The sequence below is a fragment of the Columba livia genome, chromosome 1, assembly GCF_036013475.1.
Source record: "Columba livia isolate bColLiv1 breed racing homer chromosome 1, bColLiv1.pat.W.v2, whole genome shotgun sequence".
Taxonomy (NCBI): domain Eukaryota; kingdom Metazoa; phylum Chordata; class Aves; order Columbiformes; family Columbidae; genus Columba; species Columba livia.
The window spans coordinates 145,787,056-145,808,537 of record NC_088602.1 but is presented as its reverse complement, the minus strand read 5'-3'; the positions used below and the strand labels follow the sequence as shown (position 1 = coordinate 145,808,537).

The window sequence follows — 21,482 nt, the reverse complement described above, 5'->3', positions numbered from 1 at the left end:
CTCCACCTCAAGTCCAGCTGGAAGTCTGAGGCAGAGGATGGACTCTGAAAGCTGCCTATGATGGAGGGACAAAGATAGCTTTTTTTGATTCAGTGCTGGGGCAGCTGGGTCCCTTGCCCATGGGTGCACACAAGTGGCCCCAGAGCCTTGGCAGGTACCCAGGGCATTCAGTGGCAGTGTCCACCCTCAGCAGCTGGCATGGGGCAGAGGAGGGCAGGGACTTGTTGAGGTGCAGTTTTAGTTAAATGAGCCCTTGTGCAGGACCATGGGGAGGTTTAAGTGTGTTGGAGTGCTGGACGTTCTGCTTGCTCAGGCTACCTGGCTTCTGGGAACAGTGGTATGAGATGTGTTTTTTCCCCCCGCCTCTCCTTTGCTGAGCCTGTGTTCCCCAGTCCTCAGGTGTCACTCACTGGTGCTTTTCTATCCCTCACAGGTATTTCAGGGAAAGGGCCGGGAGCCTCCGGAAATCCTGATGCTCCTGGAAATCCTGCTGGTGCCTTTGCTCGTATGTCAGACTCAATACCACCTCTCCCACCCCCCCAGCAGCCTGTGGGTGAGGAGGATGAGGATGATTGGGAGTCATAGAGAGGGTCAGTTGAGTGTCAGTGTGAATCCCAGGACTCTTAAACTAAGCACCTTTGAGAGACCTCAGCCTGTCGAACTACATCCTGGAGAGTGGGCCCTGGCATGGCAGGGAGACCCCGTCATTTCTCTTCGAAGAAGAGCAGGAGCAACAGGAGCTAACTGCTGCTGAGGTTACAGTTAGCAATAACGGTTTTTCTTCTGCTGTCTGCTATTCTCCACCCCCAACCCTACATTCCATCTCAAATGCTGCTGCTGCTCGCCCTGCCACAATAAATCCTGCCTTAGCTGGCAGGCAGTGGTGGGGGCCTGTGCTCAGAGGATCGGAACTAGCACTGCTCCTGATTTAAAGGGCCCTCAGTCTTTCCTAATGTGACCAGTGACAACTGCAAAAGCAGCTCTTGCAGGCAAACAGCTCTTGCTTCATTTCTCTCCTTGCTTGCTGAAGCTCCTGTTTGCTTGGTTGTTGCCAGAAGAGAGAAGGAGAATGTGTGTACTTTTACAGAGGTCTAATTCCTAGTGCCTCTGCACTTGCTGGTTTTCTTTCTGTACCTGGCTTATGGTAATTCTTTGCCTGTTGCCATCTGAAAATTTCAATAAAGTTGAAGGCAGCAGGTTGTTACAGCCTTCACTTTGGTAAAAGGGGGAAGTGTGCTCAATTAAGAGTGTCTCCAGGGAAAGCCCAGCTGTCCAATCTCATCTCAGGTGGGGACTGTGCTGCTGCTGCAGTCACTGGGGTTAAGGCAGAGCTTGTGCCACACTGCAGCTTTGCACCCACTGAAGGGGCAGGAGACTCACAATGGACATTTCTCAGAAGCAGCTACTGCTTTCCCTGAGGGGGCTAATTAACATGTAGGGACTAGGTACCTGCTCTGTGTCTAATTTTAAGTGCATTTTTTTCATTGAAAAAGAGTCCTGAGAAATTGCATCCAGCTGCTGGAACTGGAAAGGAGGCAAAACAGCTCCTGGGAAAACTTGCTCAGGATGACAGAAAGAGCTGGGGACGACTGTGGGGTGACAGAGCTGTCCCTATTGTTATTGCTGCCTTCCAGCATGGATCCATGACCTAGGAAAGAACCCTAGGAATGTTGCACTAAAAAAACAACAAAAAAAACCCAAACAAAACCCACAAAAAAAAAAAAAAAACAAAAAACCAACCACCAAAAAAACATCAACTTATTTACTTACTATTTTCCACAGAAAATTACTTTGAATTCAGAAATCTAGGCAGTAAAAAGAGCAATCCTGTGCTAATGCATGGTCAAAGGAGAAGCACTGTGCTGTATTATGGCTTTATCTTTATTCCACTTGAAAGAATGAACTGCTCCTTGAATCTATTGCCTGCTTGAAGCAAGGTAGAAAGAAGGGGATAATAAATGTTACCCATGGCTGCCCTGTGTCTTACCAGTCTGACTGCAATTCCAATATGACACAAGCTAACGGCCTGATAATTTACAATTCTTGTGAAAAGCTCTATGTTTTCATTGGTCATCAGGCCTCCTACATTGGTGGTTGATAGGAAAAGGCAGATGTATACATTCAAAATAATTATACTCTCCATACTTAAGTGTTTGGTTTGAAAATATTTTATCAATTTAAATAAAATGTTAACAGCTGTAAATAAATAGGAGCGTCCTGCTACTGCCTTCACCTACCTCCAACCAGTTTCCCTCCTGGTTATAAAGGCTCTCACCATCATAGCACTCAGATACTGAACAGCAAACATCCACAAAGGAGGCAGAAGGCAGAGATTCACAAACTTCTTGGTACAGAAAAGTGCGAACTCATGTTACTTCGAGTGTGCTTCAGAGGCGCAGCTCACAGAGCTGACCTACAGCCTGTTCTCTGGTGCGCACAATGAAGTGTCCGACTTCCCTCGATGGAACTAGAAACACACAAAACCAGACAGTTTGTTCCTGGCCTTAAGTGAAGATTTGAGTAGAGTACAGCAGGAAACAGTTTTGGTAGCTGTACATAAGATACAAGTTCTGACCTTTCTTAATTCTGCAAACGCTGACCCAAAGGCCGGTTTCACTTGGGTCCTCTCTCTGATCCACTGCGGCAGTTTGTTAAAGATGGCAGGGCGGGCGTACCTGTGGTCCAGGAGCAGGATGCTTGCAAAGTCCTTCTGGTGGCGAATGGCCCTGCCTGTACAGAGAGTACAACCACCTTAAACCAGCCCGCTCAAGTGTTTGTTCTCAGGCAGGGAAGCTCATGTTCCCGTCATCTGTACTTAGACTGAATGGTACTGCGTCCCTTTTCCCCACCCTCCTATTTCAGCGCAGTCACGTTTCGTATCCCCCAGCCTGTCCAAGGAAGGATGAATTACCTATCGACTGGTTTACTGCCTTCATGCACAGGTTTTCAATCAGCACTCTGCTAGGGGCCTGACCAGCAGCTCTCGGCTGGAAAGAAAAAACAGGTAAGACTGAACGTGAGGCAGATGTAAATCGAACTAGGGACTCTTACTGACAAAGTGAGACAAATGCTTTTACCCCTGCAGATCCCATGCTGAGAGTAAGGAAGGGGAGAACAAAGGTTGCAGTCAGAAAACCATGTCGAGCATCCACAAACAGCCAGCCCAAGAGCCCCTTGAAAGTAGAACACTTGTCCCCAGCTGCCCAGGAACAGCATCCCCAGTTGGGCAGTGAGAAAGAACAAGTGAGCCAAAGGGAGAAGTGATCCTGGCAAGCAGCTTCTACCACCCTGCAACCTCCTCTGGGGCAAAGGGACCTTGTTCCCCTTAGCTCCCAGCAAGCCCTGGTGGTGGTTCCCTCCACTGAGCTTCTTCCCTGTGATTACGGCCACGTGCAGCGTGGAGAAGGCTGTGCCCTCAGTACCACACAGTCTGGGAAATGAGGGAAAGCTCAAAGACGAAAAAAAATATCTTCAAACAAAGCCCTGGGACTCATGTACTGGGAGGAAAATTAATACTAAAAAGCAGAAGTGAAACAGGCGGAGGTGTGTCTGTGTTACCATTGTTTTGTCAAGCCAAGTCATTTTTTCCTGGAGCTCTGGAGATTTAATGTTGGGGTAAGGCATTCCCACCATAATCACACACCTGCAAGGGGCAAGGGAGGACTGCATTATTCTTAATGTCTCATCCTAGAGCACTTTGCCAATAGACTGATAAATTAGAGGTCACTGCACCCCTGAAAGACAGCCAGCCCTGAAAACCAAAGGCGGCAATAAAGCACAGCAGTCTGACAAGCACATTCTGAGCCAAGAGTTGCAAAGGGATTCAGGGTGCCAGAACAAGGGATTATTTAGCACAGCAAGCCACACTGCATTACTCACATGAAAAGTAGTGGGTTTTACAACACGTAACATCAGCCCAAACCACACGCTCCCCAGGATTTTCTATCATGCAAGTCCATCCTGCTTGGAGTCACAGCATCACAAGCCCAGCAGTCACATTCCAGGGAGCAGCCACCTTACCTGCCCAGGTCATCTGAGAAGTTGATCCCTTCGCTCATTTTGCCTCCGACTACCGAAAGGAGCAGGGCCCCTGTCATCTGCCCTCCTGCCTGGCTGCAGCGCTGCAGGAGAGAGAGACCAGCAACTTAAACCAGAGTTGGGAAGACTTCTGTGCTTCAGAAATGCTCCCCACACTAGAACTAGAGCCCCTCTTGTCAGATGCTGCAGTGCCCACTTGAGCAGCATCCCCTCACACAGTTGGGATGCTACTTTCCAGCCAGCCTGCCAGCTCAGCTCACCTGTATGCACTTGGCGTATTCAACCAGCACCTGCTCCACCTGGTTGGCTTTCTTAGGCTCCTGAAAGATCTGTCACAGGCACAGTGCATTAGTTGCAGCAACAGGAAGCAAACAGTTTGAAGAAAGCAAATCATTTTACTCCCAGCACATGGAGCTAAGATCAGGAAAGGGCAAATTGCCCGAAAAAAACAACCAGCACCTTTCCCTTCCATCCTGAAAAAGCACTGCTCGCTCACTATGGCACTTTTCAACTGGGCTCTGAAGGGAGCAGCAGCTGCTCCTGCCCCTCCAACATTCCCTTTTCAGCTTTGACAGGCTTGGGTAATTCTGCAAGAAGTTAAAAGTCACCCGAGAGCTGAAAGGCAATGAGCACCTCTTCCACCTATGAAGAAAGATACAATGAGGTGGAGAGACCCTCCAGCTGCAAGATCTTGAAAGACAGTGACAGGACCAATCAATTAGAATCACCAATTAATTCCAAGTAATAGCTCCCCTTCCCCAGTGAATAAATAAGTTTTGTATGCAAAGCATACAAAAAGTAATATTTCTTTATGTTATTCTAGCATGCCTAATTAGTTACTGAAAGCCCCTGAAGTTAATTGAGCTGCATTTTGATAGATGCTGCACCTTGGCCTAAATCACAAGTTGTTTCCCTAGTAAACAAGAGGTGCAACATCTGTCTTCTGTATGACAGTAAAGAACCTAAAGGATGTATTTTCTCATGGTTAGCAAGAAGTACTATCAAATTTTACCAACCAGAGTCAGTCTTTCAGTAGAAAAATAATTGGCAATTACATATACAAATCAAGACTATTTAACTTATTAAACAGCAGCTATTTAATCCTCTGATTTAAATTATTTTTCCCTGTGTAATTTATATATAATCTCAGTGTGATCTCACCACAGCTACCGCAGACAGACTTTAACCTTCCTCTGCTATGATATGATCTTGTGTGTGGGCAGCTGAAAGTCACACTTGCTGCACTTCTACTAAATTGCTTTGCTAACGCATATCCAATTTGCTGGAGACTGCAAAGGCCAAACAAGAACAAATCAGAGTTGAAAGGCAGAGCAAACTGCGTGATTGTGGCACAAAGCCTTGGAGGCACCAGGCAGACCATGGGACCCTGACAGAACGCACCTAAAAGGCACTATGAGTGACAGCTGTACCAACACACAGAGAAGCTTCCACCACAGAAACCTACAGGCAGATCCATGTGCCAGAATGCCCACACCAAGGCTATGAAATACCTGGGAATGCGCTCTCCTAATCCATATGGTAACTCGTTTAGCTTTTGGTAAAACAAAAGTCGCAGCCAGTCTATATATAATTCCTTTTTATCCGCCCCTGGCACATGATCCAAGACCCCTGCCCCACACCCTGAGAGAGCTGGACTGCCTGATCTTCAATGCTCAAGCTCCAAATACTTGTGAGACTCATTGCAAAGATTTTATGTTTGCAGTGATCTTCCCATTTAATATTTCTTATCACTTCTCCAACAGGAGTCACCACTGCTAGTCTTTTAATCCTCCATTCTGCACTTCTACCAGAAGAACACCATTTGTCCTACAAAATGCAGTCTGGTCCCATTCTGCCTACCCTTTAGTTGTACTGGTTCATGTGCAAAGGACACACAGCTGAGCCTGGGAAAAAAAAATTCCCTATAAGAGCTCAACATGAACAGGCCCCAGCCACATGGGAACAAGCTTGCTGGTTATGGAAAGCAAGGATTGTCTCCCCCCATGGCCACTACACAGGCTGCACTTAAAGAATCTATAGCTAGATTTAATCTAATTTAGATCCCAGCTCAGTGATCAGCCACCCAGGAAGCATCATTTATTCATTACTGGAGGGACTGGCTAGATAAATATCCGCTCTGCTGTGCAGAGTATGAGAACAACTCAGCAAGAGAGGCCCATAATGCATAGATAATTGTTTGAGTTTTGAAACCTCCATTTAAAGTACCAGCTGCTTCTGGCTGCACAATTACCTTCTTCTTAGTTGCCAGGCGGGTGAGCAGCCCTGTTTTCTCCCAGTGTGCATAGACCTGCTTCTCATATTCGTAGGAGGGGAAGAAGCACACCACGCCCCCTGGCACCACATTGCACAGGTTGCAAAGGATTCGGCCTGTCTCATCCATCTGCAAGGGAGACAAGAGCATATTGCAGCTGACACGAGCTCCAGCTAATGCCACTCCAATTCTGTGCTCAACGCCAGGATCACACCTCCCCTGTGACATGCCTTGGGGGAAGGAAAAATGTGGGAAAATATGCCAGGTCGAAGAGTGCTCTCTCTGGGAGTTGGGAATTACCAAAAACCTCTTCACTGCTTGGCTTTTCCTCTGAATCCAGGGTTTCTGTTACTGTTGTGGTGCAGTGATTATTCAGGAAAGAAGGGTTTATGTCTGTTGTTGCAGTGGATGGGACCTGTCACACTAGAACAGATGTAGAGAGCTAGCTAGGACATCTGGTGAAGATGCAGCAGGGGCAGAGCAGATCTAGTGTCTGGCATTGGGTGCTTACTGGCCCACCAAAGGATGGTAAAATTGCAGAAGCATCTGCTGCCACCTCTATGGTTTGGGCTCCACGCTCCACTGTCACTGAGCCCTTCAAACTGTGAAGCACAGTCAGAACTCTCCTTCTGATGTCCAGCACGCAAACACAGGGTCAGTACAGCCAAACGAGCTGCTAGTACTCCTCATCTCCAATAGCTACCTCTGAGCAGGCTGATCAAAATCCCTTTTGCTGCTCCTCTCTCCCAATTATGTGGCAACACACCTGCCTCAAATCCCGTGGACTTCCCCTGCCACGGCTTTTGATTAGCCCACCTTTCCAGCAGAGAGCACGCTGTCCTATGAAACATAAGCATGCAAAGCAAAAAAGAGATACCAAGAAAGGGAACAACAGGAAGACTGACCATCTGGGGCAGGTCTCTCGTCTGGTAGGTGAACTCCAGCTGCTGGTTGGAAGGACCACTGCAGAGGATTATGGGCAAAATGTTTTCTGGAGGAATCACGTGTCCTGAAGACAAAAACAAGTAGTGAGAGTCAACATCACTGCTGTGTGCACAAACCCTACCAGCTGAACAGCTTTACCTGTGTACAGTGAGCCACACATTTGCCTAAGTCACTCATCTGTTCTGACTTCCATTCCCTGAGCCCCTGGGAAGATGGCATACTGCCTGTTGACACTGGGCCTGCTCAGAGTGGCCCATGAAAGACGCCACGTTGCTTTGAGCGCTGACAAAACAGCACTAACGGCCAACTGCAGCACTCAAATCCCGCAGACATGGATTACGACCCCTCCCTGCCACCCCGGCACACTCACCGCAGGAGAACTCCACGACACGTGCAGGGCCCACACCAGCACAGGACAGCAGCTGCTCTCGGAAATCAGCCACCTACGAATCACAAGCCAAAGAGAGGTAAAGCACCAGCATCCCAAAAGACATTACATCAGCAACGCTGCTCCTTGAGCACCAGTGTCAAGGGAGAGCTGGTGGGGCGCTGTGGAGATGGGCTACCTCCATCATGAGCAAACCAAAGGCATGGGAATGCTGAGAGCGCAAGCCAGGGCTGGGAGGCGAGTTGGAGCCCAAGAGCACACGGAGGGAAAAGGGGCTGCATCAACCCTGCAAGGTCAGCCACTGCCCAGCTGAGACCTCCGGTACTGCACAGCGGCCTGGCCTTGAGCACCGTGACCCTTCTGCCACAGCCACCAGTGCCCATGGCCTCCTCCACTGGGACAGGAACGGCAGCAGCCTCTGCCAGAGCCCGGTCCCAAGGCCCTGCTCCCTGCCAACGCCTGGCCAAGCTCCTGACTCAGACCTTCAAGCTGGCCCAAGCAGAACAGGGTGAAGGGAAGGGAGTGTCCCCTTTCAATGCCTGTGGTCCTGAGCCTTGTCAGGGCCCCCCTTGCCTGGAACCACCCAGCCTCTTGGCCCAACACACCGCAATTTCAGACTTCCCCAGGCGCAAAACCCCATTAGCAGGACTCCTAAGCACAGCACAGACCACAGCTTGAGCTTGCAACTGTGTGCTCTCTCAAAGTTGCAATCTGAAAGGTTCAAAGTTGGAATGGTGGCCTTCCAAAAAGGAGGTCCTGCACTTCACACCCTCCTCCCGTCTCATGTCACAAGTGCAAAGAGGAAATTTCAGGACATTTGTCTCCAGGAGCAGGATAAACATAAATAATTGGGATATCTGACACATCCCACTGCATCTGTACAACACAAGCACAGTCTCTTACGCACTAAAGCAACGGGAGAAGGATGATAAGCTGCCTGCCACCATACCAAGACTGAGGCTCTGATTTTCCTGAAAGGTCCCCTGTGGGATGGTCCTGTGGGATGTCAGTCCCTTGAGAAGGTCAGATGGTTTTACAAGGTCCTCAGACTGCTACCCATGCTAGTTTCAGCCCACCACAAGCTCAGCCTCAGCTTGCATTGTCTTGAACACAAGAAAGACTGACAAGGGCAATCCTGCCATACACCTACAGCTTTCCGCCTGAACAGGCGATGTGATGCCTCATGCAGGGAAGCTGCACCAGGGAGACAAAAGGGCAGGTAGGAGAGGCCTTTTCCCACACATGCCAGGGGAAACTAGAAGAAGAGCACACCCCAGGGAGGCCAAGCTGCCCTCTTCCCATGCCTGCTTGCAAATAGCACCAGAGACCTCCTGAGAGCACAGCATCCATATCCCCTCACCGGCTGCATGGTGCCCCCAGCAATGATTACAGCACGGCATTCTTCCACCACCTTGGCAAAGTGGACAGCTGGATTCAGCAAGAGGAATTTGAGGCTGCTCTGGCCAACTGTGCCTGGGAAAAGGAGAGACACAGCATCAGGAACTAGCTGTGACACACACTCAGGGATATGAGATTCTTCCTCCTGCCCTGGGCACCCTGCCTGGTCCCCACCTCTCAAAACAAGGGCTTACTATTGAATGCTGCCAGGGACAGCAGCAGATAACGCCAGCCTGGAAGTTACCTGCTGCTTCCTAATCTTCCTGGAGCTGTGGAAGAGGTGCAATAAATCACAAGACAAAAATCAACATCCAAAGTGGGAGCAGAGCTCTGCAAACCCTGGCCCCAATGCCCTTGGCTGAGAATTCCTTTGGGTTCATAGGAGTTCTCACACAGAACAAGCCTGTTAGTCTGCATCAGGAACCATAGAATAGTTTTGGTTGGAAAGGACCTTCAAATGTCATCTAGTCCAACCCCCTGCCATGAGCAGGGACATCTTCAACTAGATCAGGTTGCTCAGAGCCCTGTCCAGCCCGGCCCTGAATGTCTCCAGGGATGGGGCATCTACCACCTCTCTGGGAAACCTGGGCCAGGGTTTCACCACCCTCATTGTAAAAAATTTCTTCCTCACGTCTAGTCTGAATCTCCCCTCCTTTAGTTTAAAACCATTACCCCTTGTCCTGTTGCAACAGGCCCTGCTGAAAAGTCTGTCCCCATCTTTCTTATAGGCCCCTTTTCAATTACTGAAAGGCCACAATAAGATCTCCCTGGAGCCTTCTCTTCTCCAGGCTGAACAATCCCAACTCTCTCAGCCTGTCCTCACAACAGAGCTGTTCCAGCCCTCTCATCATTTTTCTGGCCTCCTCTAGATCCTCTCAAGCACAGAGATGTTCCAACAAGGCTGGAGGTTCCCCCCAGGTCCAGGATCTCCTTCCTCACTGCTGGTGATGTGCCCTGCAGACAACTCTCGCCATCTCTCCCCACCTGACCCCTTCTGGTACCTTGCCTGTTGAGAATGACTCGGCCATCTTGGTTTGCATTCGTGAGGGCTGCGAGAAATCCTTCAATCTGCATCAGTGGAGAGGTAGCTCGGAGCTGGTCATTCTCAGCCTCCACGGGAGGGCTCTGGAGAGTCCCGGCTGGCCAGAAGAAACAAGGAGAAGCAGGCAACTTAGGCCACATTTCTGAAGACAGGGACTAAGCACAAAATACAGAAGGGTCCTCTCTACAGGAAACCGATACCTGGTCTGCATACGCAGGCAGAGAACAAAGACCCAATAGAGAAAAAAACACAAATTTTGTCTCATTGCTAGGAAAAAAATGATCTGGCTTTTGTAGCTGGCATCACTAAACAGAGCTACTCATGGTAGCTCAGGTCCCAGAGCCAACAGGTCACAGCAGGGCAAAGCTTGAGTGCATGAAGCGTAAACATGGAATCACATCATTCAGCTTGAAAGGGACCTCAGGAGATCTTCTAATGATATGTATGGTTGCCTAGGTCATCTAGTCAGATACATTAGAACACCTGCACAGGACAGCTTCTGCAGTCTGTTGCTCTTCAAATCTGCCTCCCCTTTCCTCAGGCAGACAGATGCAGGTTACACATCCTCACTTCGTCTGCAGACGCACAAGTGGAGGATGTCTGAACTCACCCTCTTTATCAGATCCCTGCTGGAGTGTCAGAAGAAAGTTCTGCAAACCACCCAACTTCTGGTTCTCCTTGTTGATCTTCACAGCTGTGGCAGGGCCTCCATATCGCTCCACAAACCCAAAAAGCTGCCAAGCAAAAGCCAGTAGGATTAAGACTACCAACAGCAGGAATCAGACAAGATAAAACCAGGTTTCTGGCCTGCCATAGATAAAGTTCCTTAGTAGGTGTTCACAAACCAGCCCAATCAGTATCTGTCAGCCCAGAGCAACCATTATGTTCCTTCACTCATTGAATCAAAATCTAAACACGTCTCTGATGCTTTTTTCCCCAGTACGGCCTACCAGGCTAGCGAGTTTGAAGCCAAGCAGCACAGAACTAGCACCCACTGGAATACTGTGGTACACCATGTTGTATGCTTCTTTGCTGTATAAGCTAAAGGCAACCTGTCCATACAGTGCTTTTTGCAGGAACCCCTTTTTTTGCAGAGCAGAGTGGAGAAGACAGGCTTCCACCCCAGTTGCTGCGTCTTCCACTTCAAACTTAATGTGTGAAACAGCATTTGAACGCTGTTGATCACAAAGTCTCAGGGGCAGTACCTTCCTACTGATGAGGCTCTTCTCGCAATAACGCTGAACCTGTTGGAGAAAGAGAGAAAAAAAAAAATGAACTGGCATTCAGCATCCCTTCTCCCATCCCACTGCCCTGGATCCCTGTCCAGCTGGGATATCACTTGCTGCTCTTGCTGTGCTCTTGGGGAGGAGAGCACAGTTCTTCATGAGTGTTGCCTCCCAGACAACAGCTTATTACAAAGGCATTGCTGCCAGAGAGGAAACGCCCTGCGTTAAGGTGCTGTGTTTGGTGGTTCAAGGGGTGGGTGAGGTTATTGGAGCAGTGTAGTTTCTTCACCCTCAGCCCTTACAGTTTAGCTTTGCCTACAGGCAGCCTCTGCACTCATACATGTTTAATTGCTTGCTCCCCTCTACCCCACGACCATCTATCCAGATTTAATGCACTGTCATCCAGACAGCAGCAGAGAGATCTATACACCGGGGAGAATCTACTAGGAAGCAGATCCCAACATGTGGACCTTGGCTCTACTTCCAGCTCTCACACACATATTCTGATAACCTTGAAAAAGTCACCACCACCAGTGACCTAGCAGATGACAACATTTGCATTACCTTGAAGAGATTGATATTGTCAATCTGGCTCTGAAACAGAAAGTCATTGATGGATTTTAGCAGTGTCCCTGAAAGAAAGTGTGGCAAGGAGAATAAAAATTATTAGATGCTGGGCCTGCAGCCCCTTACTGCCCATCTCTGTGTCCTTGACTGATGGCTGCATAACCCAGGTGTTCACCTCAGTCTTACCTGTTTGGGAAACTGTCTGACAGCTAGGATTTTGGTTCACATTACCTGGAAAACATGAAACCGATTCAAGGAATGGGTCTGTCTTAAAAACGAAGTGAGAGATTAACAACTGAGCTGAAAGGGACACCACATCAGGACAAAACCCAAGAAATAACTATACATCTGCAAAATGTAGCTACACAGACACAACATCAGCTCCTGCTCAGTTTTCATTCCCCCTGTAAAGCAGCCCTACACTGCAGGACAAGCATGCTGTTGCATCCTAAGAAACACCACCTACATTCCTTGTATAGCAGGAGGCAGCAGGTAGGGTGGGCGCATACAAATGCTCACACACGACGTAGTCATCACGCTGCACAGACGAAGGGACAGGGACTGCAATGCATCCTTTACCCCTCCTCAGTGCCGCAGCAGGGAGCTGGGAGACATGTAGGCTGCCAGACAATTGGGAAGAGGGGAAAACCTGAGGACAGCTCCACGCCCAGACCCTGACAGCCAGAACAGGATTACTTGCTGCCACTCACTGTGTTCTGTGTCCTGGTGTTTAACACCCACCTCACACCTCACTCTTGCAGCCTCAGTCATAAAGCTGTACACAGGCTGCATCTTTCTGATGAAAGGACTTAACTGAGTGTGGGGAAGAGAGGACTGGCAGGAACAGGGTGGGAAGAGAAGTAAACATCTGAGAGAAGGCAGAGAGCACCACCACGCCTCTGCCCCCCAAGAGCTGCATTTCCCTTGGCCAAGGAGGAAGCTCCTTATGAACTTATGACAGGCTCTTCTCCAGGCACACTGTGTTCTCACAAAGAGAGCATTAGAGGAAAGGGGCCCTGCAAATGCCTGTGGATTTAAAAATCACAGCAAAATAAGATTTTTTCACAAAGGAAAGTCACCGCTCAACAAAGACTCATTCTGCAGAGGCATACCTGACACAGCTAGAGGCCATGCCACCAGATGACCCAGGAGAAGATTTATTCTGTGCAGCTCTTGTGCTGTCCTGATCACTGTCACACATCTGTTGTATTCCTCACTTAACACCCTACCTTGTCACCAACTATAATCACATCAGAAGACCCCACAGAAACAGAGGGAAACTGCCTCTACCAACTTATGATGTCATCTACTGCTCCACAGCTAATGAAACAAAGAGAGGGGTTCAGGAAGATACCAGTCAACATCCCCATGTTACAAAACAGCCTGAGAAATAAAATTACTGGCATCTGAACCTATACATGAGCAACATCTCCCCACAGATTCTGCAGAGGAGGAAGTGGGACAGTGCCCTGAGGAAGTACCAACTAGCTCAGAGTCTACCAGCATCCCTGGAGATGGAATAGGTCTGCTTACCTCCCAGCATGGCCACAAACCGCTCCAGCAAATACAGGATCTGCTTAATGTACATCAGGTTCTTTGCCTTCAAACGTTTCCTATCAAAAATGAGACAGGTATTAGGCCCCAAAACATCTTCAGAGAGTAACTCACAGCAGCTGAGCTGCAGAGACAAGCACCTGAATTCTCCTTCATTTTGAGGAGATGGGAACCAAGAGTGATTTCTCTCAGGCTCATTCTCCCTATTGGTGACAGAGCACAGACCCCTGGATGTCCTGCCCAAGGTCACACCAAAGCATTCATCTCTGCACACCACACTGTTTCTACCATCTCTTTTTTCCTCACACATTAATTACAGTTTGTTTATTACAATGACAGTGACATCTCAAGTCCCTGTTGCAATAATGCTCCACAAATTCAAAGTTATTAGCACTGATCACAATAATCAGTCCCTGCAGGGATGAAAAGATGCAAGATTTGGCCTGAGCCAAAAATCACACATAGCTTCCTCTGCAGACCTTACTGCCTCTGCTATAATGCCAGTCAGCGCATGAAAGACTAAGGTTCAGGAGAGACAGAAAAGACTGAATCTTTCGAAACTCTGCATCACAAAGCAGGAGTGATTAGAGTGAGATATTGGGAAAAGAACAGAGAGTATAAGGGAAAGCCAGAATCCTCATGGTATCCCCCTTCTCACTGCTTAATACTAGTCCCAAGAGCCTGACTTAGATGGATCTAGACAGAGATAATGAAGTAATTGGCTTTTCATCTGCAGAAGTATTAATGCAAATAACATTCCACCAGGGAAAAGCAATAAATACTCTGCAGGCATGAGACAAGCCCTGGCATCCACACTGCCAGCCACTGTTGTGCTATTTTCCTCCGAGATCCTCACCTGTATCGCTCCATGTACTGCAACAACTGGGAGTGGGCACAGCACAGCTACATGAAGGAAAAAAGGAGCTGTTACTAGGTAGGAGTCAAGAAAGGACAGTCTGTTGGATGCAGAGCTTGCTCATGATTATCAGGCCAGGCTATGACCCACCTGAGAGCCGCTGACCTCCGCGCTGTGGATACAGGTGATGGTGTCTATGAGGTTGTGGGCCTCATCGATGATTACAACCTGGTCCTTCAGCTTGATCCCAGCAGCGCTCCTGGTAGGTTCATGCAAGAGCATCTGATAGGGCAGCACCACCAGCTACAGAGGAAGCACACACTGCCCTGATTCTGGCTCTCATCATCACAAACTGAGGGCGCTCCCCAAGAACTCCTTAAATGCCCATGTCAGATGGCCTCACAGAGTTCAATCAAGTTACCTACTCTTATTATGGGAAAAGGGACAGGAGCACGTGCTTGAGAGGGGCACTGGGATGCAAGCTAAAGAGAAATGTTTATGCTACAAATGCATAGTGGCTCAGGTTACCCTCCAGATCCCCGCTGAGGCACTGAAGTGTGTCTTCTGACAGAGAACCAAGCAAGGAAGAGCAGTGGCAAGAGCAAAGATTATGCCCACGTCAGTATTGCCTCACAGTTACTGAGCCTTTCAAGTGTTTCAGAACGCTGAGACATACTTAGAGCCTCCCTATTAACTTCAAATTGGTATTCTTATTTTCCTTTGCTTTCTCAGCAAAACTACAGCTGACAGAAACACAGGCTGTTTACAAACTCCCACAATATTGAGCAACAGTACTGGGGCGAGCAGGCAATTGGTTTATTCTTAGAAGCCCTGTCATTAATTCCACTAAAAGCATGTACACCTTACCTGAGCAGCAGGAATGGCGTATCGACTCCCATAATACGGGCAGGCTTTGGTCTCCCTTCCCAAAGCCACCAACTGCTCAATATCCTTCACTTCCACTAGAACTTCATCGCGGAGAAACTGCATTTGCTCATAGGAATAAAAGGGGCATACAGTGCGACTCACACGCCTCTTCTTCCCTTCCGTCTCTTCATCACTCTTCTTTTCTAACAGCAGAAATCAAAAGCAAGCTATGAGGAACAACACAATAGCCTAAAACAACCCCTTTGCAGAACCTCTTGGATTTCAAAGCAGGCTTTGTCATGTGTATTTTTGACCTACCATCTATTTAAAGATTATTCAGCAGTCACATTTCCAACTCCACAACGGATGCTACTCTTGCCAGTTAGATTTAGCCACGTGGCATTTTCCAACATTTCTAGTACTGAGCTAAAGACAAGCACTCTTCTGTTGAAGAAGTCCCAACCAACTTAGGACACTCATACACATATATACAGATCTCAGCATCCTAGCCTGGAGGACAAGAAAAGTCAAAGCACTAAGGATCTTTAGCTCTGCTCCTCCCAACTGCCATTTTTCAAGCTCCTACCAAGACAGTCTTGCCAGAGAGAGAACTGACTGGCAGATCACACTGTCTCCAGAGTCTCATACCAGCTTTTTCAGCGACTGCTTCCCCAGGCTGCAAGTGTTCCTACCGTGTTTGTTCTTTTGCATCTCCATGCAGCGGTCATTGATGAGCTGGAGAGCCCCCAAGCGTCGCACCTCCTCATTCACACACAGGTTCTTGGACATGCAAAAGAGCAAGCGTTAGGGGGTCATTAAGCACCGAGTGCCCCCTGTGCACCCTTTGCTGTAAAGTGAAAGATTTCTTTAAAGCAGGCCTGATTCCAAAATGAAAAAAGGAAAAGGAAAAGTCTATCAGTCAGACACTGCACATACTAACTGCTATAAACATGCTCAAAACCCATCAAAATCTAGCAAGGAGAAAAAAATGAGGTGTACTGAGATGGCTCACAGCTACACAGCAGCTTCTAAAAAATGCTTCCAGAAGTAATACTAAGAGGACCACCTTCCCAGTGACTCAGACATCTGTAATATTCCACATCAGGAAAGGTAAAACAGATTTTTGTATATACATCAAAAGGTAAATGGCCAAAGCACGGCTCACAGAAAAAAGTGCATCACTCAGATCTGTGTCACAGCCCTTGACAGGTTTCAATGGGAGATTCAGTCAATTCCTGAGATGCCTTCTGTGGTGTTACATCCACACGCCTCCTTGGAAAGTCTCTCACATTAAGTTAACGTGCACTCTGGGTCACTTGCAAAAAATTCCACTTACTTGCCTGGATCCCAAGGAGACCAGACGGGTGTCTTTGCCAAAAGGACTTTTTTGCACCTCACGCACAAACTGAGACAGCTGGGAGTGAGTGCGGCTGCAGTAGTAAATCTGCAATGAGGAAGCACAAAGAGAAGACAGGGAGGACATGGAAGCAAATCCCCTACTTACAACCAATCCCGCGAGGACACGGCCAAGCACCTCAACAAGGTACATCTTGCTCAAACCTTCAAAAACACAAGGGAAGGCACATGGTCGAGTGCCAGCTTATAACCACTGAGGCCAACAGCCTCATCTTTCTTTCTCCTATGCATTTGCCCATGTTTCCATTTAATTTTCCATGGTCCCTATAAAAACAGGGACTTACCGTTGGAGAGTAATAAAAAGCTGTTTATTGCAGCATGCTTTTACAGCAAGTCACAGCAAAAATTCAGCAGTGATTGCAGAGCAAGCTGCCTAAGCAGCCAGCGTGGTCCAGAAGGAGATGAGCACAGCAAAACTGGCCACTATCATCAACAAACTTGGCAGTTCTTGGCTGCTAGCTCCTAAATCCTTCTGTATTGATGACCCTGGGAAGGGTGCAAAGAAGCCATAATTCTGCGCACTCCTATGTTGTTCTATGTGTTGGCACTATTTACTTTCCTCATCTCACCTTAGTCACGTGCTCCTCTTCCAAATCATCATCATCATCTTCCAGCCTAAGAAAAGAGAAAGCTCAAACATTTTCCTTTCAGTAGATCATTGACAGTTAGAATCAAATGATGCTCTACTACAAGAGACAGGTCTCAGGAGAGATGGTTATGTCATCTCAAGAGAAGCCTCACATCTTAACTCAGGAAGTTAAAGAAAAATCAACTTTTTAAGAATAGTGTATATACGCACAATTGGCTCAAGCCTTGCTCTTTAAAAGAAAAATCTCCATAGGGCTGTGTCTTTAGCAATGTCAAGCATATTTTTTTCTTTCAAATCTGGGGCTTGTAAGCCCCAGGCATAAGCTACTCAGTTCTATATTATTCTTTGGTGAGCTTATTTATTTTTGTAAAACTTTCCCTTTAGAGACAATCTACCCCCCTCAAGCTATTGCATAAAGAGAAGCTTCAGGAAGATATTTAGCTGCCATAGAGTTCCTCAAAGGCAACAGCAGTTTAATGTTTGATAAACTACATAAAACAAAGTAGTTAACGTGTTTTGCAGTTTTTAAGGCAGGAGGATCTGTCTAGATACTCATTAGTAAATTTGTATTTAAAATGTATTTGGCTTTTCATGCTTATGTATGGCTTCTGGCTTTCTGCATAAAGCAAATGTATGAGAGTGAAAAGTGAGCATGGGGTTTTCATGTGGAAGCTCGGTCATTAGAAATCTGAGCATCTCTCCTGTTAGCATACCAAGAGATGACAGTGTTAGTCTGCACAACTGATAACTTCCTCCGATGCCTTGGGTTCCATTTTGGTTTTCTAATGCAAGGAACTTGATGCCAAGTCATTCACTCAGCATCCAGAGGCGTTCTTTGGGAAACTGGACATGGATAAAGGCAAGACATTGCCACACATTTTAAGAAAAATGCACTTTGTCAGAAAAGACTTCAGGTCAACTCTGATCAGTCTAATAAAAGCTTGAAAAAACAAAACAAATCCCCAGAACAACCACTACCTTACACAGCCTAAATAGGGGAGAAACTTCAGATCTGCACAACCACATATAAAATCCCTTTAATTAATGTAAGTCAAAAATTATACAGAAAACATTTTCTTGGCATGGAACTCCCTGTCCTTACCCAGATACCATTTTCTTTTCTTCGTCACTCTCATATTCGGCAAGAATCAGCTCCTCCTCATCGTGATCCAGCTGCTCTAGACCATCCACTCCAGCTCCCTCTGAAAGAACCTCCTTGCTGAGCTGAAGAAGGCGCTTTGTCTCATCCTCCTCAGACCTCTGGAAGGAACACATGATCACGTAGTTTCTCTTACAGAAAGAGAGGTAGCACACAGACAGATGGGAAGATAGCACAGACCCTCCCCAGTAACACAGGGAATGGTGTGTGGGGTAAACCCCCAGCAGGATAAGCAGATGCACCGAGGTGTCTGAAGCTGTTCAGCCCCACAGCTGCTACCAACAACCAAAGACTTGCCGACACACACTTGTGAAGAGAGAAACATGAAAAAGTCTTCTATGCAAAAGGTCTCCTGAACTCCTAGATCCTGAAATTACAATATCAATGTAATCCAGTATTACTTGCTTAAAGTGGCCCACAAAAGATGACTGAGAAAAACACCAGCGTGTGTGAAAAAAGCCAACCAAGGAAACATATAAGGACATAATCAAATACTCCATCCACACTTAACTCAAGGCTAGGATCAACTCAGCACCTGTTTCAGAATGCAGAGCACAAGATTTCTCTTGCCCTTTTTTCTCCAGTTATGTGGTTCTTATTCTAACATAGGTCTACCTCTCTGCAAATACGTCATTAAACTTTGAAGAACAGTGTTCTGACTAATTTTGCGTCCTGTTAAAGAACAGCTTGTTTTTCCCCATCTGAAAACGGTATCTTTCAACTTCAATAAGCATTCTTTCACCATGGGATTATGAAGAAAAGCAGTTAGCAAGCACTACAGAGGAGATGAAATCAGTTGCTTTGTCAAATCTCTGTAACACTTCTCTCATTAGCTTTCTTGTTTGTTTTGTTTTTTCTTTTTTTTTTTTATCATGCTTCTCACATCATGCTCTTCAACCTCTTTTAAGAGACTAAAGTCCTTTGTTCTACTTGTTTTGGATTTGCTATTCACCTCTGAACCTTCACTATTTTTGCCATATTCTTTTGACAGGAGTTGACTAAAACACGACACTGCACACTAAAAACCAATAGCCTGGCAGCACAGCAAATCTGTCTGTTTGGGGACATGAGGTGGGTATTTCTAGGAAGTTTGGCTCATACCATCGAAAAGCTCTTAGAGTCAGGAGTACTGAAGCCAGTTTACCCATCTAAATGGCAGGAATATCTGTGAACTTTTTATATGTGGAAAAGAGACATTTCTGAACAACACAATCATGTTTGCTATGAAAGTAAACAACTACAATCATTCCCTAGTGGTGGGCAAAGTACAACCAAAGCCTGACCTGGCTTTTTTTGAGGGGTCTTCTGTTCCCATGATCTTAATCACAGTTCTATAGGTTTTAGTCCAGAAGTACAGTGTTCACAAATGCTCATTAAACAGAGAGCTTTAAAATAAAAATAATCAAAGTATTAAACTTTTTAAAACAAAAGCAGAGGGACAGAAGGTCATTAGAACACATGCCTCTTCTATCCACACACAAGTGGTGTCACAGGAAATTGTCTATGCACAAATTGTTTTTCACACCTGTACTTTAAAAAGAAAAACTAACAAAAAATTTTGGATGGCCCATTTCAGCAACCTAATACAAAGAACTCCCCAAATAGATGAGTTGGAAAATTCCAAGTGAAGTCGCAGATATAAACAAGTATGAACTAAAGATAACCAAAACAGAAAGTTCTAATCTCTGTGGAATAACTCACCTTTCTCTTTGCTGCATATTTTAACTGCACATTATGGCGAATTTTCTCAAGACGATCTTCTCGCTTTTTTCTCTTGATCTGCTCTTCCTAAAATAAATGGAAAGCGAAGAAAGGATGAAGTGTATTTAGTCCTTAAACCTTGGGTACAATTACTTTCCTAATTCCTGGGTATAGAAAAAAATTAACTCTGAAACCAAATTGTTTGTACACGATCCCTTTTCCCTGGAGTGCACACCTATTGTATGTTACCATGTTCAGAGCAGTATAGTTTCCTATCTTACGCAACCTGCACAGCAATGCCTCATCCCTCGTAACTGAAACAAAGTCCTGCAGAAGACGAAGACCTCCATCACAGTGCACCTCACTTTTTTTTCCAGCCAGCACCCAGGCTATCAGCCTTTCTTACCCTCACACCTCGTTGCTTTACCCATCCTCTGCATATGAGGCTGTTTATGCTAGACACGAGGAAGAAATTTTTTTACAATGAGGGTGGTGAAACCCTGGCCCAGGTTTCCCAGAGAGGTGGTAGATGTCCCATCCCTGGAGACATTCAAAGCTTGGCCAGACAAGGCTCTGAGAAACCTGATCTAGTTGAAGATGTCCCTGCTTATGGCAGGGGGTTGGACTGGATGAGCTTTGAAGGTCCCTTCCAACCCAAACTATTCTATGATTCTACAATCAGCATTTCTCAACCTTTAGCCTCTCCACCATGTCTCGCTCTTCCTTCTTCTGCACAAAGGCCGTCACCCAGTCAGGTTCCCCGGCAGTGTCCCTGCTGTCTGGGCACTCTGGCTCAGCTGGCGTCAGCCGCTTCGTCCCCTCCTGCCCACTCTCCTCGGGTGCCAAGAGTCGTGCTTCCTCCTGCCGCTTCTTCTCCTCGAAGTCTCGGAGCCAGGACAGGGCCCCACAGATGAGGCTCAGTGACTTCCCCTGACACAGAAAACAGACAAGATGAGGCTCCCGTGGCAGAGCAATGATGTCACCCACACGCACACCAGGCTGCCTCGCGCACTCGGTGACAGCCCCTTCTGAGCGGCACCAGCCCCAGGCCCGGCCCCTCTCCCCAGGTACCACTTTGGTAAGAGGAACAGAAATATTTTAGAAACCCCTAGGCATAATGTAACAGAAACACAATAGAGAAACAATAGCTCTATAGAGACTGGACATGAGGCAAAGTGGGGACGCTCTTGGCTTGCAAGCTGGGAAAGCAGAATGTTCCACTAAATGAAGAAAGAGCTACGGGACTTTTGCTGAGTAGCAGCACAAAATGACAATGTGCACGATCAATAAATGAGCTCAAGAAGCCGACACCAGGGGGGCACCAGGCTGCGAACACACCAGGGACCACTAGAGACCCCTGAAGAAGACTCGAATACCAAAGATGGACATCCAGGACAGGGCGGGGTTATGTAAATAATCTGTGTTTAATGCATTAACTAAGCGGTAGAAAGACATGAATATGCA

At 47.0% G+C, this 21,482-nt stretch overlaps 2 protein-coding genes across 9 annotated transcripts in view; one reads left to right on the top strand and one right to left on the bottom strand.

Moving 5' to 3' along the window:
- The window catches only part of WASHC1 (WASH complex subunit 1), a 47,017-nt gene extending 45,793 nt beyond the window's left edge, over nt 1–1,224 (top strand). For all 5 annotated transcript variants that reach the window (XM_065035336.1, XM_065035360.1, XM_065035344.1 and 2 more), the window contains one exon: nt 434–1,224. In XM_065035336.1, the coding sequence (XP_064891408.1) occupies nt 434–585 (152 nt within the window). In that variant the 3' untranslated portion in view covers nt 586–1,224. The remainder of the gene's footprint in view (nt 1–433) is intronic.
- A 524-nt stretch (nt 1,225–1,748) lies between these two features.
- Nucleotides 1,749–21,482, bottom strand: part of DDX11 (DEAD/H-box helicase 11) — a 33,707-nt gene continuing 13,973 nt past the window's right edge. For 2 of the 4 annotated variants that reach the window (XM_065035316.1, XM_065035303.1), the window contains 25 exons: nt 20,712–20,948; nt 20,019–20,105; nt 18,261–18,418; nt 17,139–17,184; nt 16,490–16,597; nt 15,846–15,933; nt 15,154–15,356; nt 14,437–14,589; nt 14,287–14,333; nt 13,410–13,489; nt 12,063–12,107; nt 11,874–11,941; nt 11,289–11,327; nt 10,694–10,817; nt 10,043–10,180; nt 9,004–9,116; nt 7,626–7,698; nt 7,216–7,319; nt 6,290–6,439; nt 4,299–4,367; nt 4,021–4,121; nt 3,559–3,643; nt 2,912–2,987; nt 2,576–2,730; nt 1,749–2,467 (listed from right to left, as the gene is read on the bottom strand). In XM_065035316.1, the coding sequence (XP_064891388.1) occupies nt 2,414–2,467; nt 2,576–2,730; nt 2,912–2,987; nt 3,559–3,643; nt 4,021–4,121; nt 4,299–4,367; nt 6,290–6,439; nt 7,216–7,319; nt 7,626–7,698; nt 9,004–9,116; nt 10,043–10,180; nt 10,694–10,817; nt 11,289–11,327; nt 11,874–11,941; nt 12,063–12,107; nt 13,410–13,489; nt 14,287–14,333; nt 14,437–14,589; nt 15,154–15,356; nt 15,846–15,933; nt 16,490–16,597; nt 17,139–17,184; nt 18,261–18,418; nt 20,019–20,105; nt 20,712–20,729 (2,382 nt within the window). In that variant the 5' untranslated portion in view covers nt 20,730–20,948 and the 3' untranslated portion in view covers nt 1,749–2,413. Of the gene's footprint in view, nt 2,468–2,575; nt 2,731–2,911; nt 2,988–3,558; nt 3,644–4,020; nt 4,122–4,298; nt 4,368–6,289; nt 6,440–7,215; nt 7,320–7,625; nt 7,699–9,003; nt 9,117–10,042; nt 10,181–10,693; nt 10,818–11,288; nt 11,328–11,873; nt 11,942–12,062; nt 12,108–13,409; nt 13,490–14,286; nt 14,334–14,436; nt 14,590–15,153; nt 15,357–15,845; nt 15,934–16,489; nt 16,598–17,138; nt 17,185–18,260; nt 18,419–20,018; nt 20,106–20,711; nt 20,949–21,482 lie in introns of those variants that run through there. The other 2 variants (XR_010467122.1, XM_065035325.1) reach the window with 2 other exon arrangements.